This window comes from Amia ocellicauda, chromosome 15 (genome assembly GCF_036373705.1).
Source record: "Amia ocellicauda isolate fAmiCal2 chromosome 15, fAmiCal2.hap1, whole genome shotgun sequence".
Taxonomy (NCBI): Eukaryota; Metazoa; Chordata; class Actinopteri; order Amiiformes; family Amiidae; genus Amia; species Amia ocellicauda.
The window spans coordinates 11,621,144-11,641,610 of record NC_089864.1 but is presented as its reverse complement, the minus strand read 5'-3'; the positions used below and the strand labels follow the sequence as shown (position 1 = coordinate 11,641,610).

At 39.1% G+C, this 20,467-nt stretch overlaps 1 protein-coding gene across 1 annotated transcript; it reads left to right on the top strand.

The window, feature by feature from the left end:
- Positions 1-18,206: 18,206 nt before the first annotated feature.
- Positions 18,207-20,467, top strand: LOC136711109 (diphthine methyltransferase-like). Its single transcript, XM_066687109.1, has 3 exons — positions 18,207-18,433; positions 18,592-18,787; positions 20,446-20,467. The coding sequence occupies exons 1-3, from the start codon at positions 18,391-18,393 to the stop codon at positions 20,465-20,467; spliced, it is 261 nt and encodes an 86-aa protein (XP_066543206.1). The 5' UTR covers positions 18,207-18,390.

The window sequence follows — 20,467 nt, the reverse complement described above, 5'->3', positions numbered from 1 at the left end:
ACACAAACAAACACAAACTCACTTTGGGGGGCAAAATACTTTACATTAAAACACCTAAAGAGTCTTTTTGGTTATTATTGGAACCAAAAGTGTCCATTCAGAGAACGTTTAATTTGTTAAAATGTAACACATAAGTGTCTATTATTCCACATCTTTTTAATTGTTAGTACCTATTATTACAAGTGTTCTTGTTTAAAAATACATTTTATATCTGTCTGAGAGCCAATTTTAGATGAAACTTACATCAGTACTGAACGTTTTATCCAGCTCAGGCTGCTACAGCCTTTTTATATTTGATTGAATCTCTTCTCTTTTTATTTCATAGAAGTCAATTAAAAATAATGGTATAAATAATAATAATCATGAACAATAATTGAGAGAGAGATGTTATTTACAGTCTTTTTGAAGTAAATGTTTAATGTAAGGACTAAAGTCTGTAAGACATTACACAAAATCAATACTACCCATATTTAAAATGCAAAACATCCCTGTGTATTTTTGTGGGGAACAAACTTTGAACATAGAGACCATTGGGCCTGTTCTACACTATCCTTCCTACTAGGTTGTATTCTATCAGCACTATTAAAAATCTATTTTCATGCTGTCCTTAGACCTCTTCTCACAGCAACGGTCATCTAATGCATTTCTGAGTACGACTGAGGACTTGTAATAAGCCATTATGTGAACCAAGTGCTCCAGTTTGTGATTCTTAAATACGATAATTATTTTCATCATGACAATTTTGGATTATTATATGCTCCTGCAGACCATAGATATTTTCTGTTGCTCCCACAAATATTGGAACTATATGATTCTCACCAGCATTGGAAAGCATGCAATTATTTTTTGCATTATGCCAGATGGGCTACTGTACAACCAACAATCACCATTGTTAGAAGAGAGTAGGTCTATTTCCACTACATTAAGGAGGGTTATTTACATTTAATAAAAATCTTTATGCCGGGCACAGCTTGCATCTGAGAGTTCTGAGGTAAACAATCCCATGATGTTGAAGTAATACGAGTAATATAAGGTCATTACATTCGGCAAACAAAACATTGTTGTTATTTAAGTGACAAGTTCTGATGAATAGGCCTAGCATCCCCATGACTGAGTGGCTTTTCTGTTTGCTTCATGTATGCTTTGGTTATAGATCTTGTAATTCACAGGAAATTCAAAGTTTTTATTTAATCCAGTCTTAGATTAATGAATAAATTGACCCTATTCGGGGGTAACATGAATCAGCAGCAAGATATTAACTCTTTATTTTACCACACTACATGCATAAGGTATTATAACATTTGCAAACCTCTTTAAATGATTAATAGATAATGACAAATCATAACTGCGATATATATAACATTGCCTTTCATATGAGGCATCAATAATAGTAAACTGCAATATTGAAGAAACTGCATAAGCTTTTTCTACAGAGAACTCTCACAGATTAACTTTTGCAACAAGGGCATATTAGAGAAAGTGATCATGAAAGATACGCAGTGTGACATTTTATTGTGGCTTCTGTTATAAAACTGCTCTTCCCCATGTCACGTTTGGACGGCACTGGTAGATTACCATAGTAATTCATCGTCCTAATAACATTCTCAGCATATCTCTTGGGAGCGATTTTGTGGCATTATGACCGGACAGTTGAACTTATTGTGTGAATAAATTATAATAATTTTTACTAAATGAAGTAGAGAACGACAGTTATTTTAATTTAATGTAAAGTAATGTAAGAACCATTATCTCTCCTAAAACTCGTTGTATGAGACTTTAATTAGAACAGATGTGGATTAAGTTTTGTACTTCATAACAGGAGTATGAACATCTATGTTGTATCAGACTGGTATAATCAAATTTTGGTGAATTATACTTTTACTGTTAACTGTTAGATAAAACACACACAAACCCCAACAAGGCAAAGCTTTTGCAAATATTTGGTCTATATATATATATATATATACAGTATAAGTATACAGTTATTACTATTATTTCTTTCTCAGCAGACATCCTTACCCAGGGCAATATTACAAAGTGCAGTAAATTCAATCAATGCAAAATACAATAAGCATATCCTAGTACAAATGAGCTAACAAATGCAAACATAATAGAGTTCAGTCCCTAGTATGTGCTAAGGGCTGGGGTAGGCATAACAACAGGAGTCGTTATAGTAAAACAATGAAAAGTTCTTAAAATACATAAGTCATCAGGAGCATGAGGGAGCATCATTTAATAATTAAGTGTGTATAAAAGTGAGAGTGTTGATCTGTCCAGGAGATTAGGATGTGGTATTACAGGTGCAGTCTAAACAGATGTTAAAGTCACAAATATTGATGTATAAAAAATGCATCATTTTTTGTATCACAGGTTTGCCAACAGAATGACATAAACAAGTACAAATCGCTTCACTTTAAGATGCTTGTTTGTTTGTTACAGATGGGGTTAAAAAGATGTGTGCAAAAACTTTTCACAACATCGAATTACTCCCGCTTCTGCTAGAAATCTTTACCTAATCAATAAAAAATGTAAAACCCTCATTAATCTGTAACTGTAACATGAACAACATGTCCTCAGAGGATTGTTTCATTGGCAATGGAATAACAAAAAGTCCAGCAAAACCTTTTATAGCCGCAGTGGGGAATCCCCTGGAATGCTTCCAGAACCAACTCAAGGTGTCATAGAACTACTCCTTAAAATAAACTACTTCTCTCTTCATTCTTTCCAGAAGGATACAGTGCTAATGTAAACACACTGAAAGTGCAAAGTGGGTTTAAATACATCATTGATCAAGTCATTGCTGATTATGTTGTTTTTTTTTTTTAATGTATTGTATAATGTGCAAAAACAACCATTCTGCTACCAATTGAGTGGAAAATGCTAGTGACATTAAAAACAAATAATAATACAGCCACAAAAATGTGGAGTTTGAAGAATTGATTAGCTGTCTGACTGTGGTGCTCCATCTAGCATCAGACTTATAATTATGACACAATAATACACCATTATGCATGATGAGGTTTCTTTCAATCTTTGAATACTGGTTGATTGACTTATTTATCATCAATAACGACATATAAAAGTAATACTTGACACTGGTACAGTCACACATTTAACCTCACCTCCTGGCTTGGAAAATAAATGGGTTTTGTAATCATGAGAGCGAGGGTATAGATTATTTTTCCCTAATGATCCTGGAATAGTGGAATAATATAATATAAGTCATTACGGAGAGCTGTTGAAATGCTGTTGTCAATCTTAATGCTGAGGTGGACCACGGTGGAGATTAACTAGGAGCACCAGTACTGTAGAGAATTCTCTGTGCCCAATGGTCATTTAAACTAATTCACCTTCAGATATCTGTGCCTTATTGGCATTCTGTTCTTGTATGAAGCAGATGAAGTTCAAAATGTGGAAAATGGCGGTGAAGGATGAAGCTGGAAGAAAATAATAATAATAATAATAATAATAATAACAACAACATCTCACTCGTTCTGTCACAGTCTGACCATCTGCACTCATACTATCAGTGGTTTCTCTGTGAATGTATGCTATCATCAGTTAATGTGTAACCTGTACCATAATCAAGACAGAAGCAAACCTTATGCAAACCACGGCAGTTGATTTTCCAAATGCACACTGATGGCTTATTAGCATGTAAAATAGTAAGGACCACTCCAGCTGCAGTCTCAAGAGCACTAAGAATACTTTCTGAAAATCAAGGCAGCAGAAAGATTAATGAATTGAGGGATTAATTCATTTTCATTTATACAGCAGGCATGGCCGTCTCTACAGTGAATCCAAAAGCTTCTCCGCGCTGCCATTATTAACCACAAAGGAAGAACCACCACTAGGTATATAACCCCAGCTTTGGTGTGACAAGGTATAATTAGTGAAAAGGCTGCAGCGATTAAAATTTTATACTAAAGCTATTAAATACTTAATCAGAGAAATTACCAGGGAAATAAGAGACAGAGGTTAACAGCTTTTCTTTTAGTTAAACCACATCTGTTTGATTTGTTAATGCTGTTCCCTTCAATGTAAAAGTAGTAAATAACTAATTATATTAATAATTGAAGTTGGCAAATCTGTCTTTGAAACAAAAAGTTGTGACTCATAAAAAGTGACAGACCTGCTACACTTTGGGAAATAAAGGGTCCCAATTACTCAGGAGGACTTCAGCCAGCAGGGTCTGGCAGTTTCCTAATAACAGACACATTCTGGCCTACATAAACCAGCATGCATACTATGGTGAAAAGCTGGTTGTCACTTTGCCAGTTATTGTTACATCCTGCCTTGCTACAAGCGGCGTGATTTGAAGCCAATTAACTGAGCTCCGGTCCCTCTCCCTGCAGTATGAGCTGATCGGTGTCAGGTTTCGAGGCACAGTTTGCTTCAGTACAGACATCACCGCTGCACAGGGGATCTGAGACTTGGAAGGGTGATGCGAAACCAAAAGCAACGCATTGCCTGAGGCATTCGTCTTCATTCTGTCAGAAACTCTACTACAGGCAACATAGCAAGCCGTTTTGAAACTGAAAACAAAAGAAAAAGCAGCATCTTAGCAGGATAAGTAACTATGTGTTCTGGGAAAAAGTAAAATGCAAACTGGTAAATCTACTATAGAAACTGTTGCTGACAATATATGTGGTGTGAACTTGCCCCATTAGGTATATTTCTAAATAGTCATAGGAACAAAGGAAGCAAAGGCTGAAACAGTTTATTTCATTTATACACCTGCAAAGTTTATGATTTCACCTTCCCTTCTATTATTTATGTGTTGGATTCTCTTTTTTCATCTCTAGGGATCCATTCAATAGCTTCCTTTGTCCATCTTTGATCATATTTTGGTTTCCCTCTGTATCTCTTCTTGTCATTCCAAGCAGGCATCTTTCCATGCTTCTTTGTCTGCAGTTTCTGTATCATTTTTGGCATACAAGTAACCAGGTTTCACAGCCATAAAGAAATATATATATATATATACATATGGAATGACATGGTGATGATATATATATATATATATATATATATATATATATATATATATATATATATATATATATCAAAACCCAAAGAAAACAGCTATTGTCACGCTGACACCAAACTAAGAAAAACAACATTGAAGTGCATATCTAGCAGATCTGTTACCTTAATCATATATCAGCATTCCATGTCGGGAGAGCAGCTGTTTACTGTGAATTTAATTTCTGCTCCCAAGATTGAAATGTCTGTTGTTATAGCTCTGACTTCAATAGACATGTCGATGTCAGCTGTCACAGTTTTAACCGGGTCATCTTCATGCAACTGTGTGCAGTGAAACCATTTGTGCTTTACCTTGGGATCATACACTAATGAGTGGTAATATCAAGCTCCTGAAATAAATAATAATATATCTGAATAGAAGGTAGATTTTATATTTTGATTTTTGTTTGGAATGGGAATGTTGCAAGGAAAAAAAAGAAAATTCTTAGCATCTGCAGTTGTATAAGATTTGTGTTGTAACATTTAAATGTAGAGTTAAACTAAATAAAATACAAATGCTTGATTAGTAGCCTTACCATTTTACAAACAGTTCTAAAATTAAGTTTAATAAAAATATAAATAAACAAAAAGTTCATCAAAGGTTTATATATCATTCTCTCTCTCTATCTCTCTCTCTCTCTCTCTCTCTCTCTCTCTCTCTCGCTCTCACTCTCCCTCTCTGTATATATATATTACAGTTTACATATATTCATAGCTGTAAATACACCTGTATATCCCATGGGTCTACTACAGTCAAGCAGCCTAAAAACTCATTTAGAGGCACTGGTTTATTTTTATCGTGTACAGTGCTCTCTCCAGTGACTTATTTTCCCTCTGTCAGCAATGTGAGAATAGAAGTTCTTATCTGCTAATGGGGGCAAAATTAATAAGTAATGAAAATATGATACATTTGGCTGAACCCAGTGTAAGGATAAACCTCTGCCTTGATTCAGACAGATTACAGTAAATCTGTTGATGCTGCATTGTCACATTACTGATGTTAAAAGCAATGCTAAGTCCAGTTCAAAGACAGCTAATTACATTAATTGAATTCCTGTTGTGTTAGATGATCGTGCTGTTAAAGACATAGACAGCATTTCTGTGGAAACTTCTGTTACTATGCACAAATAACCATTAAATTACTGCATATGAAATATGGTTGAAATATAATAATTACAATTTAACAAGTTTTGTTTTATTATTATTATTATTATTATTATTATTATTATTATTAGCCTTCAGAGATTGGATTGTGTGAAAGACGCAACAGTGTAACAGAGGCAATCTCCACAGACACTTTGCAAGCTATACCACTAAGGACTGTATTTCCCATATGTATGGATACTTCTAGTACATAGATAATGAGGTGTGTGCTGATTCTTACTGAAATACAAAGAAGCTATGTATCTACTGGACAGGGGCTCCCCCTAGTGAGTTCTGACATTGTTGTCAAAGTAATGTTCTAGAACCTCATTGGCTCAAATAATCTTTTAACAACTGAAAAGCTGAAAAGTATTTGGGTGGTTTTATGCTTTATCATATTGTGAAGAATATTAAAACAGCTACAGGTAGAAACATAAAAGTGACATATAGTCATATTATTTTAAAAGCAAGAATTATAATACTGCATGTAAGGCAACTTGTAGAAGGTGGTAAATTTATAGCACAAAATGTTTCCACACTGGAGAGAAATTAGCAAATCAGCTACAGGACAGTTAGCTGTGTCAGATAAATGTGGCCACTTTAGAGAAATATTGAGAGAATGCCACAAATAATTATTCAGACCCTGAATATAATTATAGCTTAAACCTACATTTGTAACCAGGTATTGTATGGAATTATTTCCAATCATTATCATGCAGACTAAAGTATATCAACTTCAAATCTATATATTTAAAGGTAAAGGAAATAACAATAGCAGCCAATTCGCAAAATATTTCATTAATGCATTCAGACATTGACATTGGCATGCTTAACTAAGACCTCAGTTTGGTGAATGACAACCAAAGCAATCAGTGAAAAAATAGAGATTTCGCAGAGTGGCATAAGAGGATATTCACTAAGAAAACTGTCATATAGAAATATAGGAGTGAAAATGTGCTTCTCATAAGGCAGTAGCTGTTTCCCAATGCTGTCAGCAAATCAGTATGAACTCCCATCATCTCCAGTAGAGGTCACTAAAATAAACTGTTCACCAAGCAACATGTAGCTGTCAAGCCTATCACACTTCCACTTTTTTTTCTCCCAAATATCTATTTTAAATTTGAATGGATATATATATATATATATATATATATATATATATATATATATATATATATACTCACCTAAAGGATTATTAGGAACACCTGTTCAATTTCTCATTAATGCAATTATCTAACCAACCAATCACATGGCAGTTGCTTCAATGCATTTAGGGGTGTGGTCCTGGTCAAGACAATCTCCTGAACTCCAAACTGAATGTCTGAATGGGAAAGAAAGGTGATTTAAGCAATTTTGAGCGTGGCATGGTTGTTGGTGCCAGACGGGCCGGTCTGAGTATTTCACAATCTGCTCAGTTACTGGGATTTTCACGCACAACCATTTCTAGGGTTTACAAAGAATGGTGTGAAAAGGGAAAAACATCCAGTATGCGGCAGTCCTGTGGGCAAAAATGCCTTGTTGATGCTAGAGGTCAGAGGAGAATGGGCCGACTGATTCAAGCTGATAGAAGAGCAACTTTGACTGAAATAACCACTCGTTACAACCGAGGTACGCAGCAAAGCATTTGTGAAGCCACAAAACGTACAACCTTGAGGTGGATGGGCTACAACAGCAGAAGACCCCACCGGGTACCACTCATCTCCACTAAAAATAGGAAAAAGAGGCTACAATTTGCACAAGCTCACCAAAATTGGACAGTTGAAGACTGGAAAAATGTTGCCTGGTCTGATGAGTCTCGATTTCTGTTGAGACATTCAGATGGTAGAGTCAGAATTTGGCGTAAACAGAATGAGAACATGGATCCATCGTGCCTTGTTACCACTGTGCAGGCTGGTGGTGGTGGTGTAATGGTGTGGGGGATGTTTTCTTGGCACACTTTAGGCCCCTTAGTGCCAATTGGGCATTGTTTAAATGCCACGGCCTACCTGAGCATTGTTTCTGACCATGTCCATCCCTTTATGACCACCATGTACCCATCCTCTGATGGCTACTTCCAGCAGGATAATGCACCATGTCACAAAGGTCGAATCATTTCAAATTGGTTTCTTGAACATGACAATGAGTTCACTGTACTAAACTGGCCCCCACAGTCACCAGATCTCAACCCAATAGAGCATCTTTGGGATGTGCTGGAACGGGAGCTTCGTGCCCTGGATGTGCATCCCACAAATCTCCATCAACTGCAAGATGCTATCCTATCAATATGGGCCAACATTTCTAAAGAATGCTTTCAGCACCTTGTTGAATCAATGCCACGTAGAATTAAGGCAGTTCTGAAGGCGAAAGGGGGTCAAACACAGTATTAGTATGGTGTTCCTAATAATCCTTTAGGTGAGTGTATATATATATATATATATATATATATATATATATATATATATATTGTATTACATTTATTTGGTAAGATAATCAGCATGTCTGAAATGGTATAGAGATCAAATATATTAGAAACCTCACTGTGATGAAATAATGAGTAAAATATGTGTGTTCACTCTGATTTTTTAACTTTATTGATTTGCAGCTAGGAACAGGCTATTCTTGCTGGAATTGTGTTTAGCATGAAAATAATGAAAATAATTTAAATAGAAATTACAAAATGGGGATAACAGGTCAAATAAAAAAAGTGGAAATGAAAAAGACCCTAAAATATAAAATCAAACTACAATGCCTGAATTTGACACATCAAATCCCATAATTAGATCAGTTCTAGCTAAATTGACACTTCCCACTACTTAAAAACAGCAATTTGTTAGAAACAGACAGACACGACAAAAGCTTCCAAAACCAGTTGGAATTCCAATTCTGTTCAGAAGGTATTTATAGAGACCATCAATATATACCACGATCTTAACAGTTGTCTGTGGAAAACTATCAAAGCCCAGTCTTGATCAAATCATAATGAAAATTCATCACAGTTGCACCATTATAATCACATGATGTTTAGAACAAGGTCTTTCATTGTAACAGGATCAAAAGTGGTGAGAAAGACTTTCTATCATAATAACTGGAAGGTCAGATTCTTTGCATCTTGGTACAATAATGAGATGATCAGACTCCTTGCATACACACTGACAATGCAGTCTGGAAAAAGTCAATAATCTAGTCAGAAGGCATCAAATATATTTCTTGTATTGTACTTCCTATTAGGATAATGTTTTTAAGTGACCTTGAAAGACAGTCATAATCAATTTATAGTGCATAGTAGATTGTCATGTAAGATCAGGGAGTCTGAATAAACTAGTTTAATGCATTTTATTGACTTCTAAGTTTCAGTTTATAGACTTTAATATACAAAAAATGTATTAAAACTGAAATGTCATTGAAAGGGTTTTAAAGACTGCAGCTGTAACATCTATCAAGGGTGTAAAAAATCTGATCAGGTAAAAGATTACCTTGGGAATATACAATAAGAGATTGTATTTCATTTTTATTTGTTTGACTCTACAGATAGTGTGCACATACTCCTGCTACATTTTAATACAGATTAAAGTAATTTGGATAGAGGGCAGGATTACATCTACATTTTAATTCAATCTGACAATTTCCTTGATCTTAGCAAAAGATCCTACTGGCATGCTTGGATTTCTAGCTTGATTGATTATTGACAACATTTGCTTGGAAAAATACCTGGAAACACCTCTGTCATCACCAGGCTGATAGCTCTGAAGCCACTCTGCTGGTGTGGATATCACCCTGTCAGCTCAGTTGTTCTTTCATTTTACATCCAGACTGACACTCTTTTTATGATCGCATGCAACGGACTATAGTCCTTGTCAAGAAGTGTTCTGTCAGTGTCTGCAGTGTTCCAAATATATACCAAATACACAGATACAGAAAAGGCATTTTAATTTAAGATGACCAGAAATCGTTGTCCTTGATCGTGATGATGGTATTGTATTCATAGTTCAAAAAATAAAGTTTAATACACATATATGAACACGAATTATGAATAAAAGTTATTATACAGTGAGGGAAAAAAGTATTTGATCCCCTGCTGATTTTGTACATTTGCCCACTGACAAAGAAATTATCAGTCTATAATTTTAATGGTAGGTGTATTTTAACAACGAGAGACAGAATAACAACAAAGAAATCCAGAAAAACACATTTCAAAAAAGTTATAAATTGATTTGCATGTTAATGAGGGAAATAAGTATTTGATCCCCTATCAAACAACAATATTTCCGGCTCCCAGGTGTCTTTTATACAGGTAACGAGCTGAGACTCTCTTAAAGGGAGTGCTCCTAATCTCAGCTCGTTACCTGTATAAAAGACACCTGTCCACAGAAGGAATCAATCAATCAGATTCCAAACTCTCCACAATGGCCAAGACCAAAGAGCTGTCCAAGGATGTCAGGGACAAGATTGTAGACCTACACAAGGCTGGAATGGGCTACAAGACCATCGCCAAGCAGCTTGGTGAGAAGGTGACAACAGTTGGTGCGATTATTCGCAAATGGAAGAAACACAAAATAACTGTCAGTCTCCCTCGGTCTGGGGCTCCAAGCAAGATCTCACCTCGTGGAGTTTCAATGATCATGAGAATGGTGAGGAATCAGCCCAGAACTACACGGGAGGATCTTGTTAATGATCTCAAGGCAGCTGGGACCATAGTCACCAAGAAAACAATTGGTAACACACTACGCCGTGAAGGATTGAAATCCTGCAGCGCCCGCAAGGTCCCCCTGCTCAAGAAAGCACATGTACAGGCCCGTCTGAAGTTTGCCAACATCTGAATGATTCAGAGGAGAACTGGGTGGAAGTGTTGTGGTCAGATGAGACCAAAATCAAGCTCTTTGGCATCAACTCAACTCGCCGTGTTTGGAGGAGGAGGAATGACCCCAAGAACACCATCCCCACCGTCAAACATGGAGGTGGAAACATTATGCTTTGGGGGTGTTTTTCTGCTAAGGGGACTGGACAACTGCATCGCATCAAAGGGACGATGGACGGGGCCATGTACCGTCAAATCTTGGGTGAGAACCTCCTTCCCTCAGCCAGGGCATTGAAAATGGGTCGTGGATGGGTATTCCAGCATGACAATGACCCAAAACACACAGCCAAGGCAACAAAGGAGTGGGTCAAGAAGAAGCACATTAAGGTCCTGGAGTGGCCTAGCCAGTCTCCAGACCTTAATCCCATAGAAAATCTGTGGAGGGAGCTGAAGGTTCGAGTTGCCAAACGTCAGCCTCGAAACCTTAATGACTTGGAGAGGATCTGCAAAGAGGAGTGGGACAAAATCCTTCCTGAGATGTGTGCAAACCTGGTGGCCAACTACAAGAAACGTCTGACCTCTGTGATTGCCAACAAGGGTTTTGCCACCAAGTACTAAGTCGAAGGGGTCAAATACTTATTTCCCTCATTAACATGCAAATGAATTCATAACTTTTTTGAAATGCGTTCTTCTGGATTTTTTTTTTGTTATTCTTTCTGTCACTGTTAAAATACACCTACCATTAACATTATAGACTGATCATTTCGTTGTCAGTGGGTAAACGTACAAAATCAGCAGGGGATCAAATACTTTTTTCCCTCACTGTATGTCCATGACTTGTACAGTTTCTCTGAGATTGCAGTCTTTATTGCCTATTTTGGATGAGTCATTAAAATCACATTGAACGCTAATGAAATGTAGCTGCTCACACCAGCAGGAGGTGGAAAGCCCTCTTTTCATGTGCATGTGAACGTCAACAAAAGGATGTGACCTTTGGCACTCCATCCTATTAAAGTGCAAGTGTCCTGAAGGGTATTAAAACAGAGCACAGAAAAGGAACTGGACACAAACAAATGACGTAATGTCTTATATAACATGTTGAACAATTAAAGGGGAAATTGCATTAACTAAAAGAAAGAAAGAATGGGAAACATGAGCAACTAATCTTTTCAATTTGTAGAAGAGGGATCTATACTAGTTGTGATATTACATAAATATAACAAATCAATTCATCAAAGGTATTGATCTGGATATATTTATTGTTTTGAAGCATATATTTCAATTCAATTAGTATCTATTTCAGTGATAATTAATAAATCACCGATTTCCAAGTGGGCCGCAGAGTAGTCATGACAGCTGTTGAAGAAACTGGTACTTGGCACGCAGCCTGACATGTATGTTTGGTATGTGCTCTAATTAAGAGAGTCTATCCCCTGTGGGCAAAACCTGTATGATACATGATCTTTCCATATGCATTCTACTACCTATGAAGCCTTTGAAACACATCCCTACTGAAATTGTCTTTCTCCTTTCTGCTGAAGACTTATGACATGGCATCCCTTCCCACAGAGTGACTTGATTACATCTGCTAATTCCCCACTTCACATGCACATAGCTGGCTCTGAAGACTGATGTGTACTCTGCATGAACATATGTCCATCAGGCCTATGTGTCATGAAATCCACTTGGCAGAAACCACAGCATCTCAACAACACTTTTCTTTGTTACTCCCACTGTTTTTAAAAGCAGCTGTATTGATATTTTCTGCAGATTACACTCCAGTTTGATTTCCAGTGCTTTCTAGTACTTGTATTAGCAACACAGGTGTCTGAACTGTATTGAAACAGAACTGGTACAAAACATCTTTCTACAAAAGCATTTCATGAGCAAGTGTATCTTCACTCACTTCTTGTTCCAGAAATACTGCTGCAGAATTGTCAGCCAGCCACATTTCAAAATGATTAACCTGTGATACTGAATAAAGGGTTTATGAATAGGTAATGAATCAATAGACCAACTACAATCAATAAAAAAAAAGAAAAATAAAAGGTCACCAAAACTTCATCTTCTTCCATGTGTATAATTTCTAAAAAGGTTTCACTGTCTACTCCGTTCTACACCGTTCTTCACCGGAGCACAACAAGCGAAACGGATGTCCTTCCAACAGTGCAATGTTTTATTGACTCTCTGGACATTTTTACATGTATTTCTTTGCCGTCCAGCTGTTGAGAGAAGTGCTTACTTAAACGTCTTGAGGGCCGAAAACCGAGGGCAGAACAACATTCCATGCATATTTTAATCTCAAATAAAACCCCACAGTTTATTTAAAATCTGCAAAATAAATAAATACATATAGCGGTGTAGTTTGATATCTGTTGGCTCTTAAACCAAATATCTGTCAAGTCTACATATGAGGCACTCAGACTTAATACATGTTTAGCTGAATGTTTAGCTGTTATCTGTTATCATTCTCAGATTAGACTTGTGCTGGGGATGTAACTACACTGTCTGCAGGGGCATTTAATGGGGGTTGTATTTCATTCAAAGCACACACACTGTAATAGAAAATGCAATCTCCCTGTAATCACTTTAAAATGTCAGTTTTTTTCCAGTTAAATTAATTCAATTCAAGTTTCTTTGATGATTCTTTAAAGTTTCTTAATAATCTGATTTCCAGAATACCATGTTTTATTCTAATCACTTATGTTAATTTTTAATGTAACATATTACCAGTTGGCCATACTTTTGTCAATCTAAACAAAGAGAAAATGGGGGAGTGTTCTGGTTGGTGCTGTGTTGTGTGTGGGTGCTTCTTTGTTACTTGCTATCCAAATACAACCCAAATCTTATCTTCACTCACCAGTTGTTTAGTTTCACAGCACCCTCAGAATAACTCTGACACAGAAGCGATTTTCCCTGGCACTAATACTAAAACAAGACTCAGGATGCTTGGTTGTAAATCCACATTTTTGGAATAAAACCTTAAGCAACGGGATTATTTAAATTACTATCAGGTTCAAATAGTCAGATTCCGGTTAAATTATTTTTTTAGTAAATAATTCATACCCACAGATATAAAGTAACCAGGCAACTGGTGATTGCATTTGCTGTCTATAGTACAGTACTTTGCATATCCAGCAACAAATTAAATAGCTTTTTTAAAATAACAAACACAGCACTTGGTTTTGTGGTTCATACACATGTATATGGATTAAAGTTGATTTTGTGCCTATCCTCACAATCCCTCCAGTTCTGCGGGATCACCTCAGAAAACACGCCAGGCTGTTACATAACAGGCCTGCTCCACGGGATGATTGTTAAAGATAAAAAAGTGCTGGCTGTAATCCTGTGCACAGGTTATATCAGATCAAGCTGCAAGGCACTGGCAGCAGGAGACTCACTAGCAACTCACATCCAAGCAGGTGTCAGAAGAGCAGGTTGTCTACACCTTGTCTACATAAATGAGTGAATCTCTGGATTGAGCTTGAAATATGTGCAAGTTGTTTTGAGTTACAGTACAGATTTCATGGATCAGCAGGCAATGGTGTGAGGGGAATGCATGTCTCATTCCTCTCGCAACAACAACAATTACAGAACAGATGCACAATGTAGTTATCAGAGAACAAAATTAAATAAGAGGGACTTGGGTCACAATGGCACAGCTGGGTAAACATCTGTCTGGTTGCCAGGAGGTCCAGGCCATCACCCATTCATTTCTGGGAACAGTTCTGAATTTGTTAGAAATGTCCACAGAAATGTACAGGACAGATGTTGTTGAGCAGACAGGAGATAACTATTTACATGTATTGTTAATCTCTATTGTTAGTCCTTAAAGTAATGTTGAATACAAGACTTCACAAATAATCCTATCTCTTAATCTATGTTTCCTTTTATTGGTTAATTTGAGTAATCTATCATCTGTATTAGAACATTTTATTTATTTATTTGCAATCCCAGTCCTTATAAACCCTCAAAAAATGTTTTTATTTTCCTGATAAAACAAAAACCTATTGCAGAAACAAAACGAGAAACACAGAAACAAAGAAGGCGGGGCACGTTTTCTATTGGTAGGACTGTAGATGACGCAATTCCATAATTAAAACAAATCTTTGTATTTGTGTTTCTCGTTTTGTTTTTGTGTTTTTGTTTTTGCATTTGTGTTTTGCTTTTTGCATTTGGGTTTTTCTTTTGCAATTGCGTTTTTCTTTTTGCAATTGCGTTCTGCTTTTTGCATTTGTGTTTTGCACTTCAGGGCCACCGTAGTAAGATGCATTTGTCATCGATATTAGCAGTGTATAGACTTTTACATTGTATTTGTCTATATACAAATATAAGAAATTACAATCAAAATACATACAGCGAAACAGGCCAGCATTTTCACATTCACTTGAAGGGTTAACAGTCTTGTGTCTGTTTTCCTAGCCCGTAAGGCTATAAGGTTATTATATATAATAGTTCACATTGTTTTATACAATTATGAACAGGCACTTCTGGTCCTTGTCATTACACAACTTATTCACTGTCCAATTATTTTACAGACAAAGATAATAAGGAAAAATAATGAATTCGCTCTCCAACTTAGTGCCGTTATGTAAGACAAGCACAACTGTAGAACGGTTATCTGAAAAAGGAAGCACTGCCCAAGGGTGAGGGGTTACTGCACACTTCCGTAGGAACCTGATTGAAACGTCACTCTATCAAAGCTGCCATTGGCCCCTGCGCTCGTCACTCAGAACAGGGCCATAGCCGTTGAGCTCCCTTCACAAACAGACAGGAAATGAGACCCAGGGGGCTTGATATCAATCTGGACATGACATGTGTAGATAGCTGCCAGATACACTTTGAGCGTGGACTGGGACTTACCTTGGTCCAACAGCTCTTGTAATATGTAATCTTGTAATAAAAATTGTAATATGACCCCAATGGGACAATTAATTGGGTCTTGACCGCCATCTTGGGAACAGATGTTAAACATCCTCCAGTGGTAGGCATACTGCGACCTCGTAGAGGGAGCTCTCACCGACTGAATAGAGGCTACTACCGCGTTTGACAAACCCCAGGCAATCAAACGCTCCCGTTCAGGGGCCAGGCCCAGAGCTGGAGGAGGCCCGGATTGGGGTGCCAAAGCGTGCCCTGCACCTGGGACAACAAGTCCATTCTCACTGAGAGTTGCCAAGGCTCTCTGTTGAGGAGGGCGATCAGGTCTGCAAACCAGAATCTACGAGGCCACCGTGGGGCTATCAGCAGAACTGTCACTCGTTCTCTCCTAACCTTCTTCAGGACCACCGGGAGAAGGGGGTATGGTGGGAACGTGTAAAGGAGACGGCCACGCTTGGGCTAGCACGTCAATTCCTAGGGTTCCTGAGTGGTCTTGGACGGAGAACCAGTGGGCAGTGTGGACTCTGCCGAGGGAAAGAGATCCACGTCCGCCCTGCCAAACCGGTTCCACAGTTGTTGTATCACAAGCGTGTGGAGGCGCCACTCCAAAACCAGGGGGCTTCCCCAAGAAAGGAGGTCCGCCACAATGTTGGATAGGCCGGGGAGGTGAACTGCTCTGATGGAGCGGAACCGTGGCTGCGCCCACAGAAGCAGACGGTATGCTAAACAGTACAGTAGTCTGCATGCACGGAGACCTCCTTGCCTGTTGAAGCAACCACCTCTGTGTTGTCTGTTCGAACCAGCACATGTCTGTCCCATAGGACTGACAGGAAATGACATAGTCCGAGGAGCACTGCTTGTAACTCCAGAACATTGATATGGAAGGCCTGTGCAGGCTCCGTCCACCTGCCTCAGACAGTACGTACATCGTAGACTGCTCCCCAACTTTGTTTGGAGATGTCTGTTATCATCACCACTCGGTGTCAGACTGGTCCCAGTGGACAGGCCAAGTCACGTGAATCCGCGGACAGCGGGGTTGAGGAGACCAGCGTGGCAATGGTGGAGTTCACTCGGGGGAAGTCCATCAGGCCCACTTCAGCCGCACCCTGGGTTCTGACATAGGCCTCCCCCACCCAGCCTGGAGTGGTGGGGGAGCGAGGCCAGTTCCCCCTCCATGAGCTCCGCCTCTGACAAACCCGCATGCGGGCTTAGTAATAAGCGGGCCTCTTCCCAGATTACCTGTCTGCTGCCCTTGTCCATAGGGGTTAGTGAAGGCTCAGAAGAGGGGGATGGGGCTCCACCACTCTTCCGTGGGGGGTTAAGGGTATTAGGCCACCAGCTGAAGCGGGGCCTAGAACCGAGGCTGCACCCACAGATGGTGGAGCACAGCAAGCTGAGAGAGCGAGGGTGCAGGATGGTGGAGGAGCACCTCTCGCGGGCGAGATCTCTTACCGGGCCAGGCATCGGATTTTACTGCCGCTGCTAGCACTCCTGCTGTGGAGGAAAAAGCCCTGCAAGGAATCGGATAATATATGGCACTATATTAACACGATTATTATTTTTAAATGCTCTATTTGTTAACCGAAACTGAAACCGAAAGCGCAGCCGGAGCTCCAGTGCATGGACGGACAGGATCGAAATTAGCTATAAATATCACTAATAAGACACACAATAGAGACAGAGATGTAGCGAAACGGTGGTGAACAACACTATTAGTGAAGCCAGCCAGCCGAAATACAAAGTTTTTAAGGTCTAATGCAACACAGACACAGAGAGCTCAAGGTTCTCAGGTCCAGGCGAAATGGCAAAAGAAGACGAACCTGCGCTGATATCACGTTTTATAGAACAGGAAGTGGAAGGGACCTGTTCTGAGTGACGAGCGCAGGGGCCAATGACAGCTTTGATAGAGTAACGTTTTCAATCGGGTTCCTATAGAAGTGCGCAGAAACCCCTCCCCCTTGGGCAGTGCTTCTGACTTGAAAGATAACTGTTTTTAAGCCATGTAAATGGAAGTGTATATAAAAAAGGCAAAGCATCTATATTTGTACCTAATTCTCTGAGATAAAAGCACAAGTGCCAAGCACATGAATATGTTTTGTATACACACACACACAATGTATGAACAATCTGTAGATGCAAAGGCAAACAGTTTGGAGATTCAAAATTTCATTCAAAGATTCATTTACTAAAGCAACAATAATCTGAACTGTCTGTCTTTTTAAGTACACATACAAAGGCATGTGTGTACATAAAAAAACATGACATTCCCTTTCCACGGGCAGGTAAAGCACCGCTACACCCGAGCACTGACATACCTGAGCACAACCTCTCCTCTCCACCTCCATCCCCTCTTTCCTCCGGTTTGATTTCTCTCCCCTTTTACACCTACTTCCCTCCATCCCAATTTCTATTTTTCTATCATGCCCACCCCTGGGTGATGTAGCTATGACGAGACTGTGCTGCTGTGGGATGGGCGGAGCCTGCGGGAGCCGCTGGCGGAGCAGGCGGTCGGGGGGGGCGTATGGCGGCTAAAGTGGCACCCAACGCAACAGCACCTCCTGCTGGCGGCCTGCATGCACAACAACTTCCACATCCTGGACTGCCACTCTGCACTAGGTAAGACTTTTAGCATGTATGACTGAGGCATGTGTGTGTGTGAGCAAGTGTGTATGCATCTGTATGTACATGTCTCTCTATCTGTCCGTGTTCTCTGTCATGTCTGTCTGCTCTCTGTTGCTCTGTATAACCCTCTCCCTCCCTGTCTGTCTTTGCAGAGGGGGGCAGTGTCCAGCAGTGTCCAGTCCTGGCCTCCTACATCCTGCACAACTCTCTGGCCTATGGGGCAGATTGGTCTCACTTGGACCCCAGGGAGGGGTCTCCCTGCACCCCCCCAATGCACCCGAACAGCAGGGGAGATGCAGAGGGCAAGGAAGAGATGGAGCAGAAAGAGGAGAGAGAGGGAGCAGGAGGGTCAGGGATGGATCCATGTTCTCATTCTGTTTACGCCAAATTCTGACTCTACCATCTGAATGTCTCAACAGAAATCGAGACTCATCAGACCAGGCAACATTTTTCCAGTCTTCAACTGTCCAATTTTGGTGAGCTTGTGCAAATTGTAGCCTCTTTTTCCTATTTGTAGTGGAGATGAGTGGTACCCGGTGGGGTCTTCTGCTGTTTTAGCCCATCCGCCTCAAGGTTGTATGTGTTGTGGCTTCACAAATGCTTTGCTGCATACCTCGGTTGTAACGAGTGGTTATTTCAGTCAAAGTTGCTCTTCTATCAGCTTGAATCAGTCGGCCCATTCTCCTCTGACCTCTAGCATCAACAAGGCATTTTCGCCCACAGGACTGCCGCATACTGGATGTTTTTCCCTTTTCACACCATTCTTTGTAAACCCTAGAAATGGTTGTGCGTGAAAATCCCAGTAACTGAGCAGATTGTGAAATACTCAGACCGGCCCGTCTGGCACCAACAACCATGCCACGCTCAAAATTGCTTAAATCACCTTTCTTTCCCATTCAGACATTCAGTTTGGAGTTCAGGAGATTGTCTTGACCAGGACCACACCCCTAAATGCATTGAAGCAACTGTCATGTGATTGGTTGGTTAGATAATTGCATTAATGAGAAATTGAACAGGTGTTCCTAATAATCCTTTAGGTGAGTGTATAAAGGTAAGTGTTTCGTATTGTGCATGTGACCAATGTGAAGTGAATTTGCAGACATTACCTTAATGTTTAAAATCTATTTGGTAAAGGTGAATTATTTACGGCACAGTCTCCAGTCAGATTTTGGATGTTTGTTAACAGATAGGTCACATTTATCATCTGTTTCCCAAGGACATTGTTTTGTTTGTTTTGACCAAAATGTCCTGTGTGAAATGCAGAATCGTTTTTTTTATGTGAGAACAGTTAATTATTAAAAAGTAAAAAAAGAAAAGGAAAGCAAAAGACGCAGGAGCATTGCTGTTGTCTAGACAAATTTATTTAAGGGGCATTTACGTAATCTATGGTGTCATTTACCTCATCTTTATCATCTCACTTGATAAAAAAAAAATGAATATGTATTGCCCACTGGCACCATTATTATTAAAGCAAACATAATGTAAACATGATTTATCAAGTGAGGGAATTAAATTATATAAATTGGTATGGTTCTTTAAAATAATTTTCTTTTCTTCAGACTGATATACCTGTATACCTTTATTTTACCTATTTTTGCAACTAAATAAAAACCCCTTCGACTACATCTCCTTGCCTCATCTGGCTGTAATTTTCCACACTAGTTCGCAGCAAATGGCTTTACACCTTTACATGGCCCATAATTATTTATCTGACTTCTTTCTCTTACTCTCAAATATTGCACCTCCTACACAAGATCCTGGGCAGACATGTTACTGTAATAAGACTGTAACCCCCCCCAACCTGCCCCCCCCCCACACACACACAATTAAAACTGGAACAATTACATTTGTGTCTGATGGTGTCTGCTTTGATATCAGCAACAAAAACAGTGTCAACACAGTAAATAACTTGTAATTCATTAAATAAATAAGAAAAGCTTAAGTCCCTGTCAGATATACTATTTCCTGTTTACTATGTACCAGTATTTCCCCCCTCATTCCCACAGGAAATTCCCACCTCAGATCTGA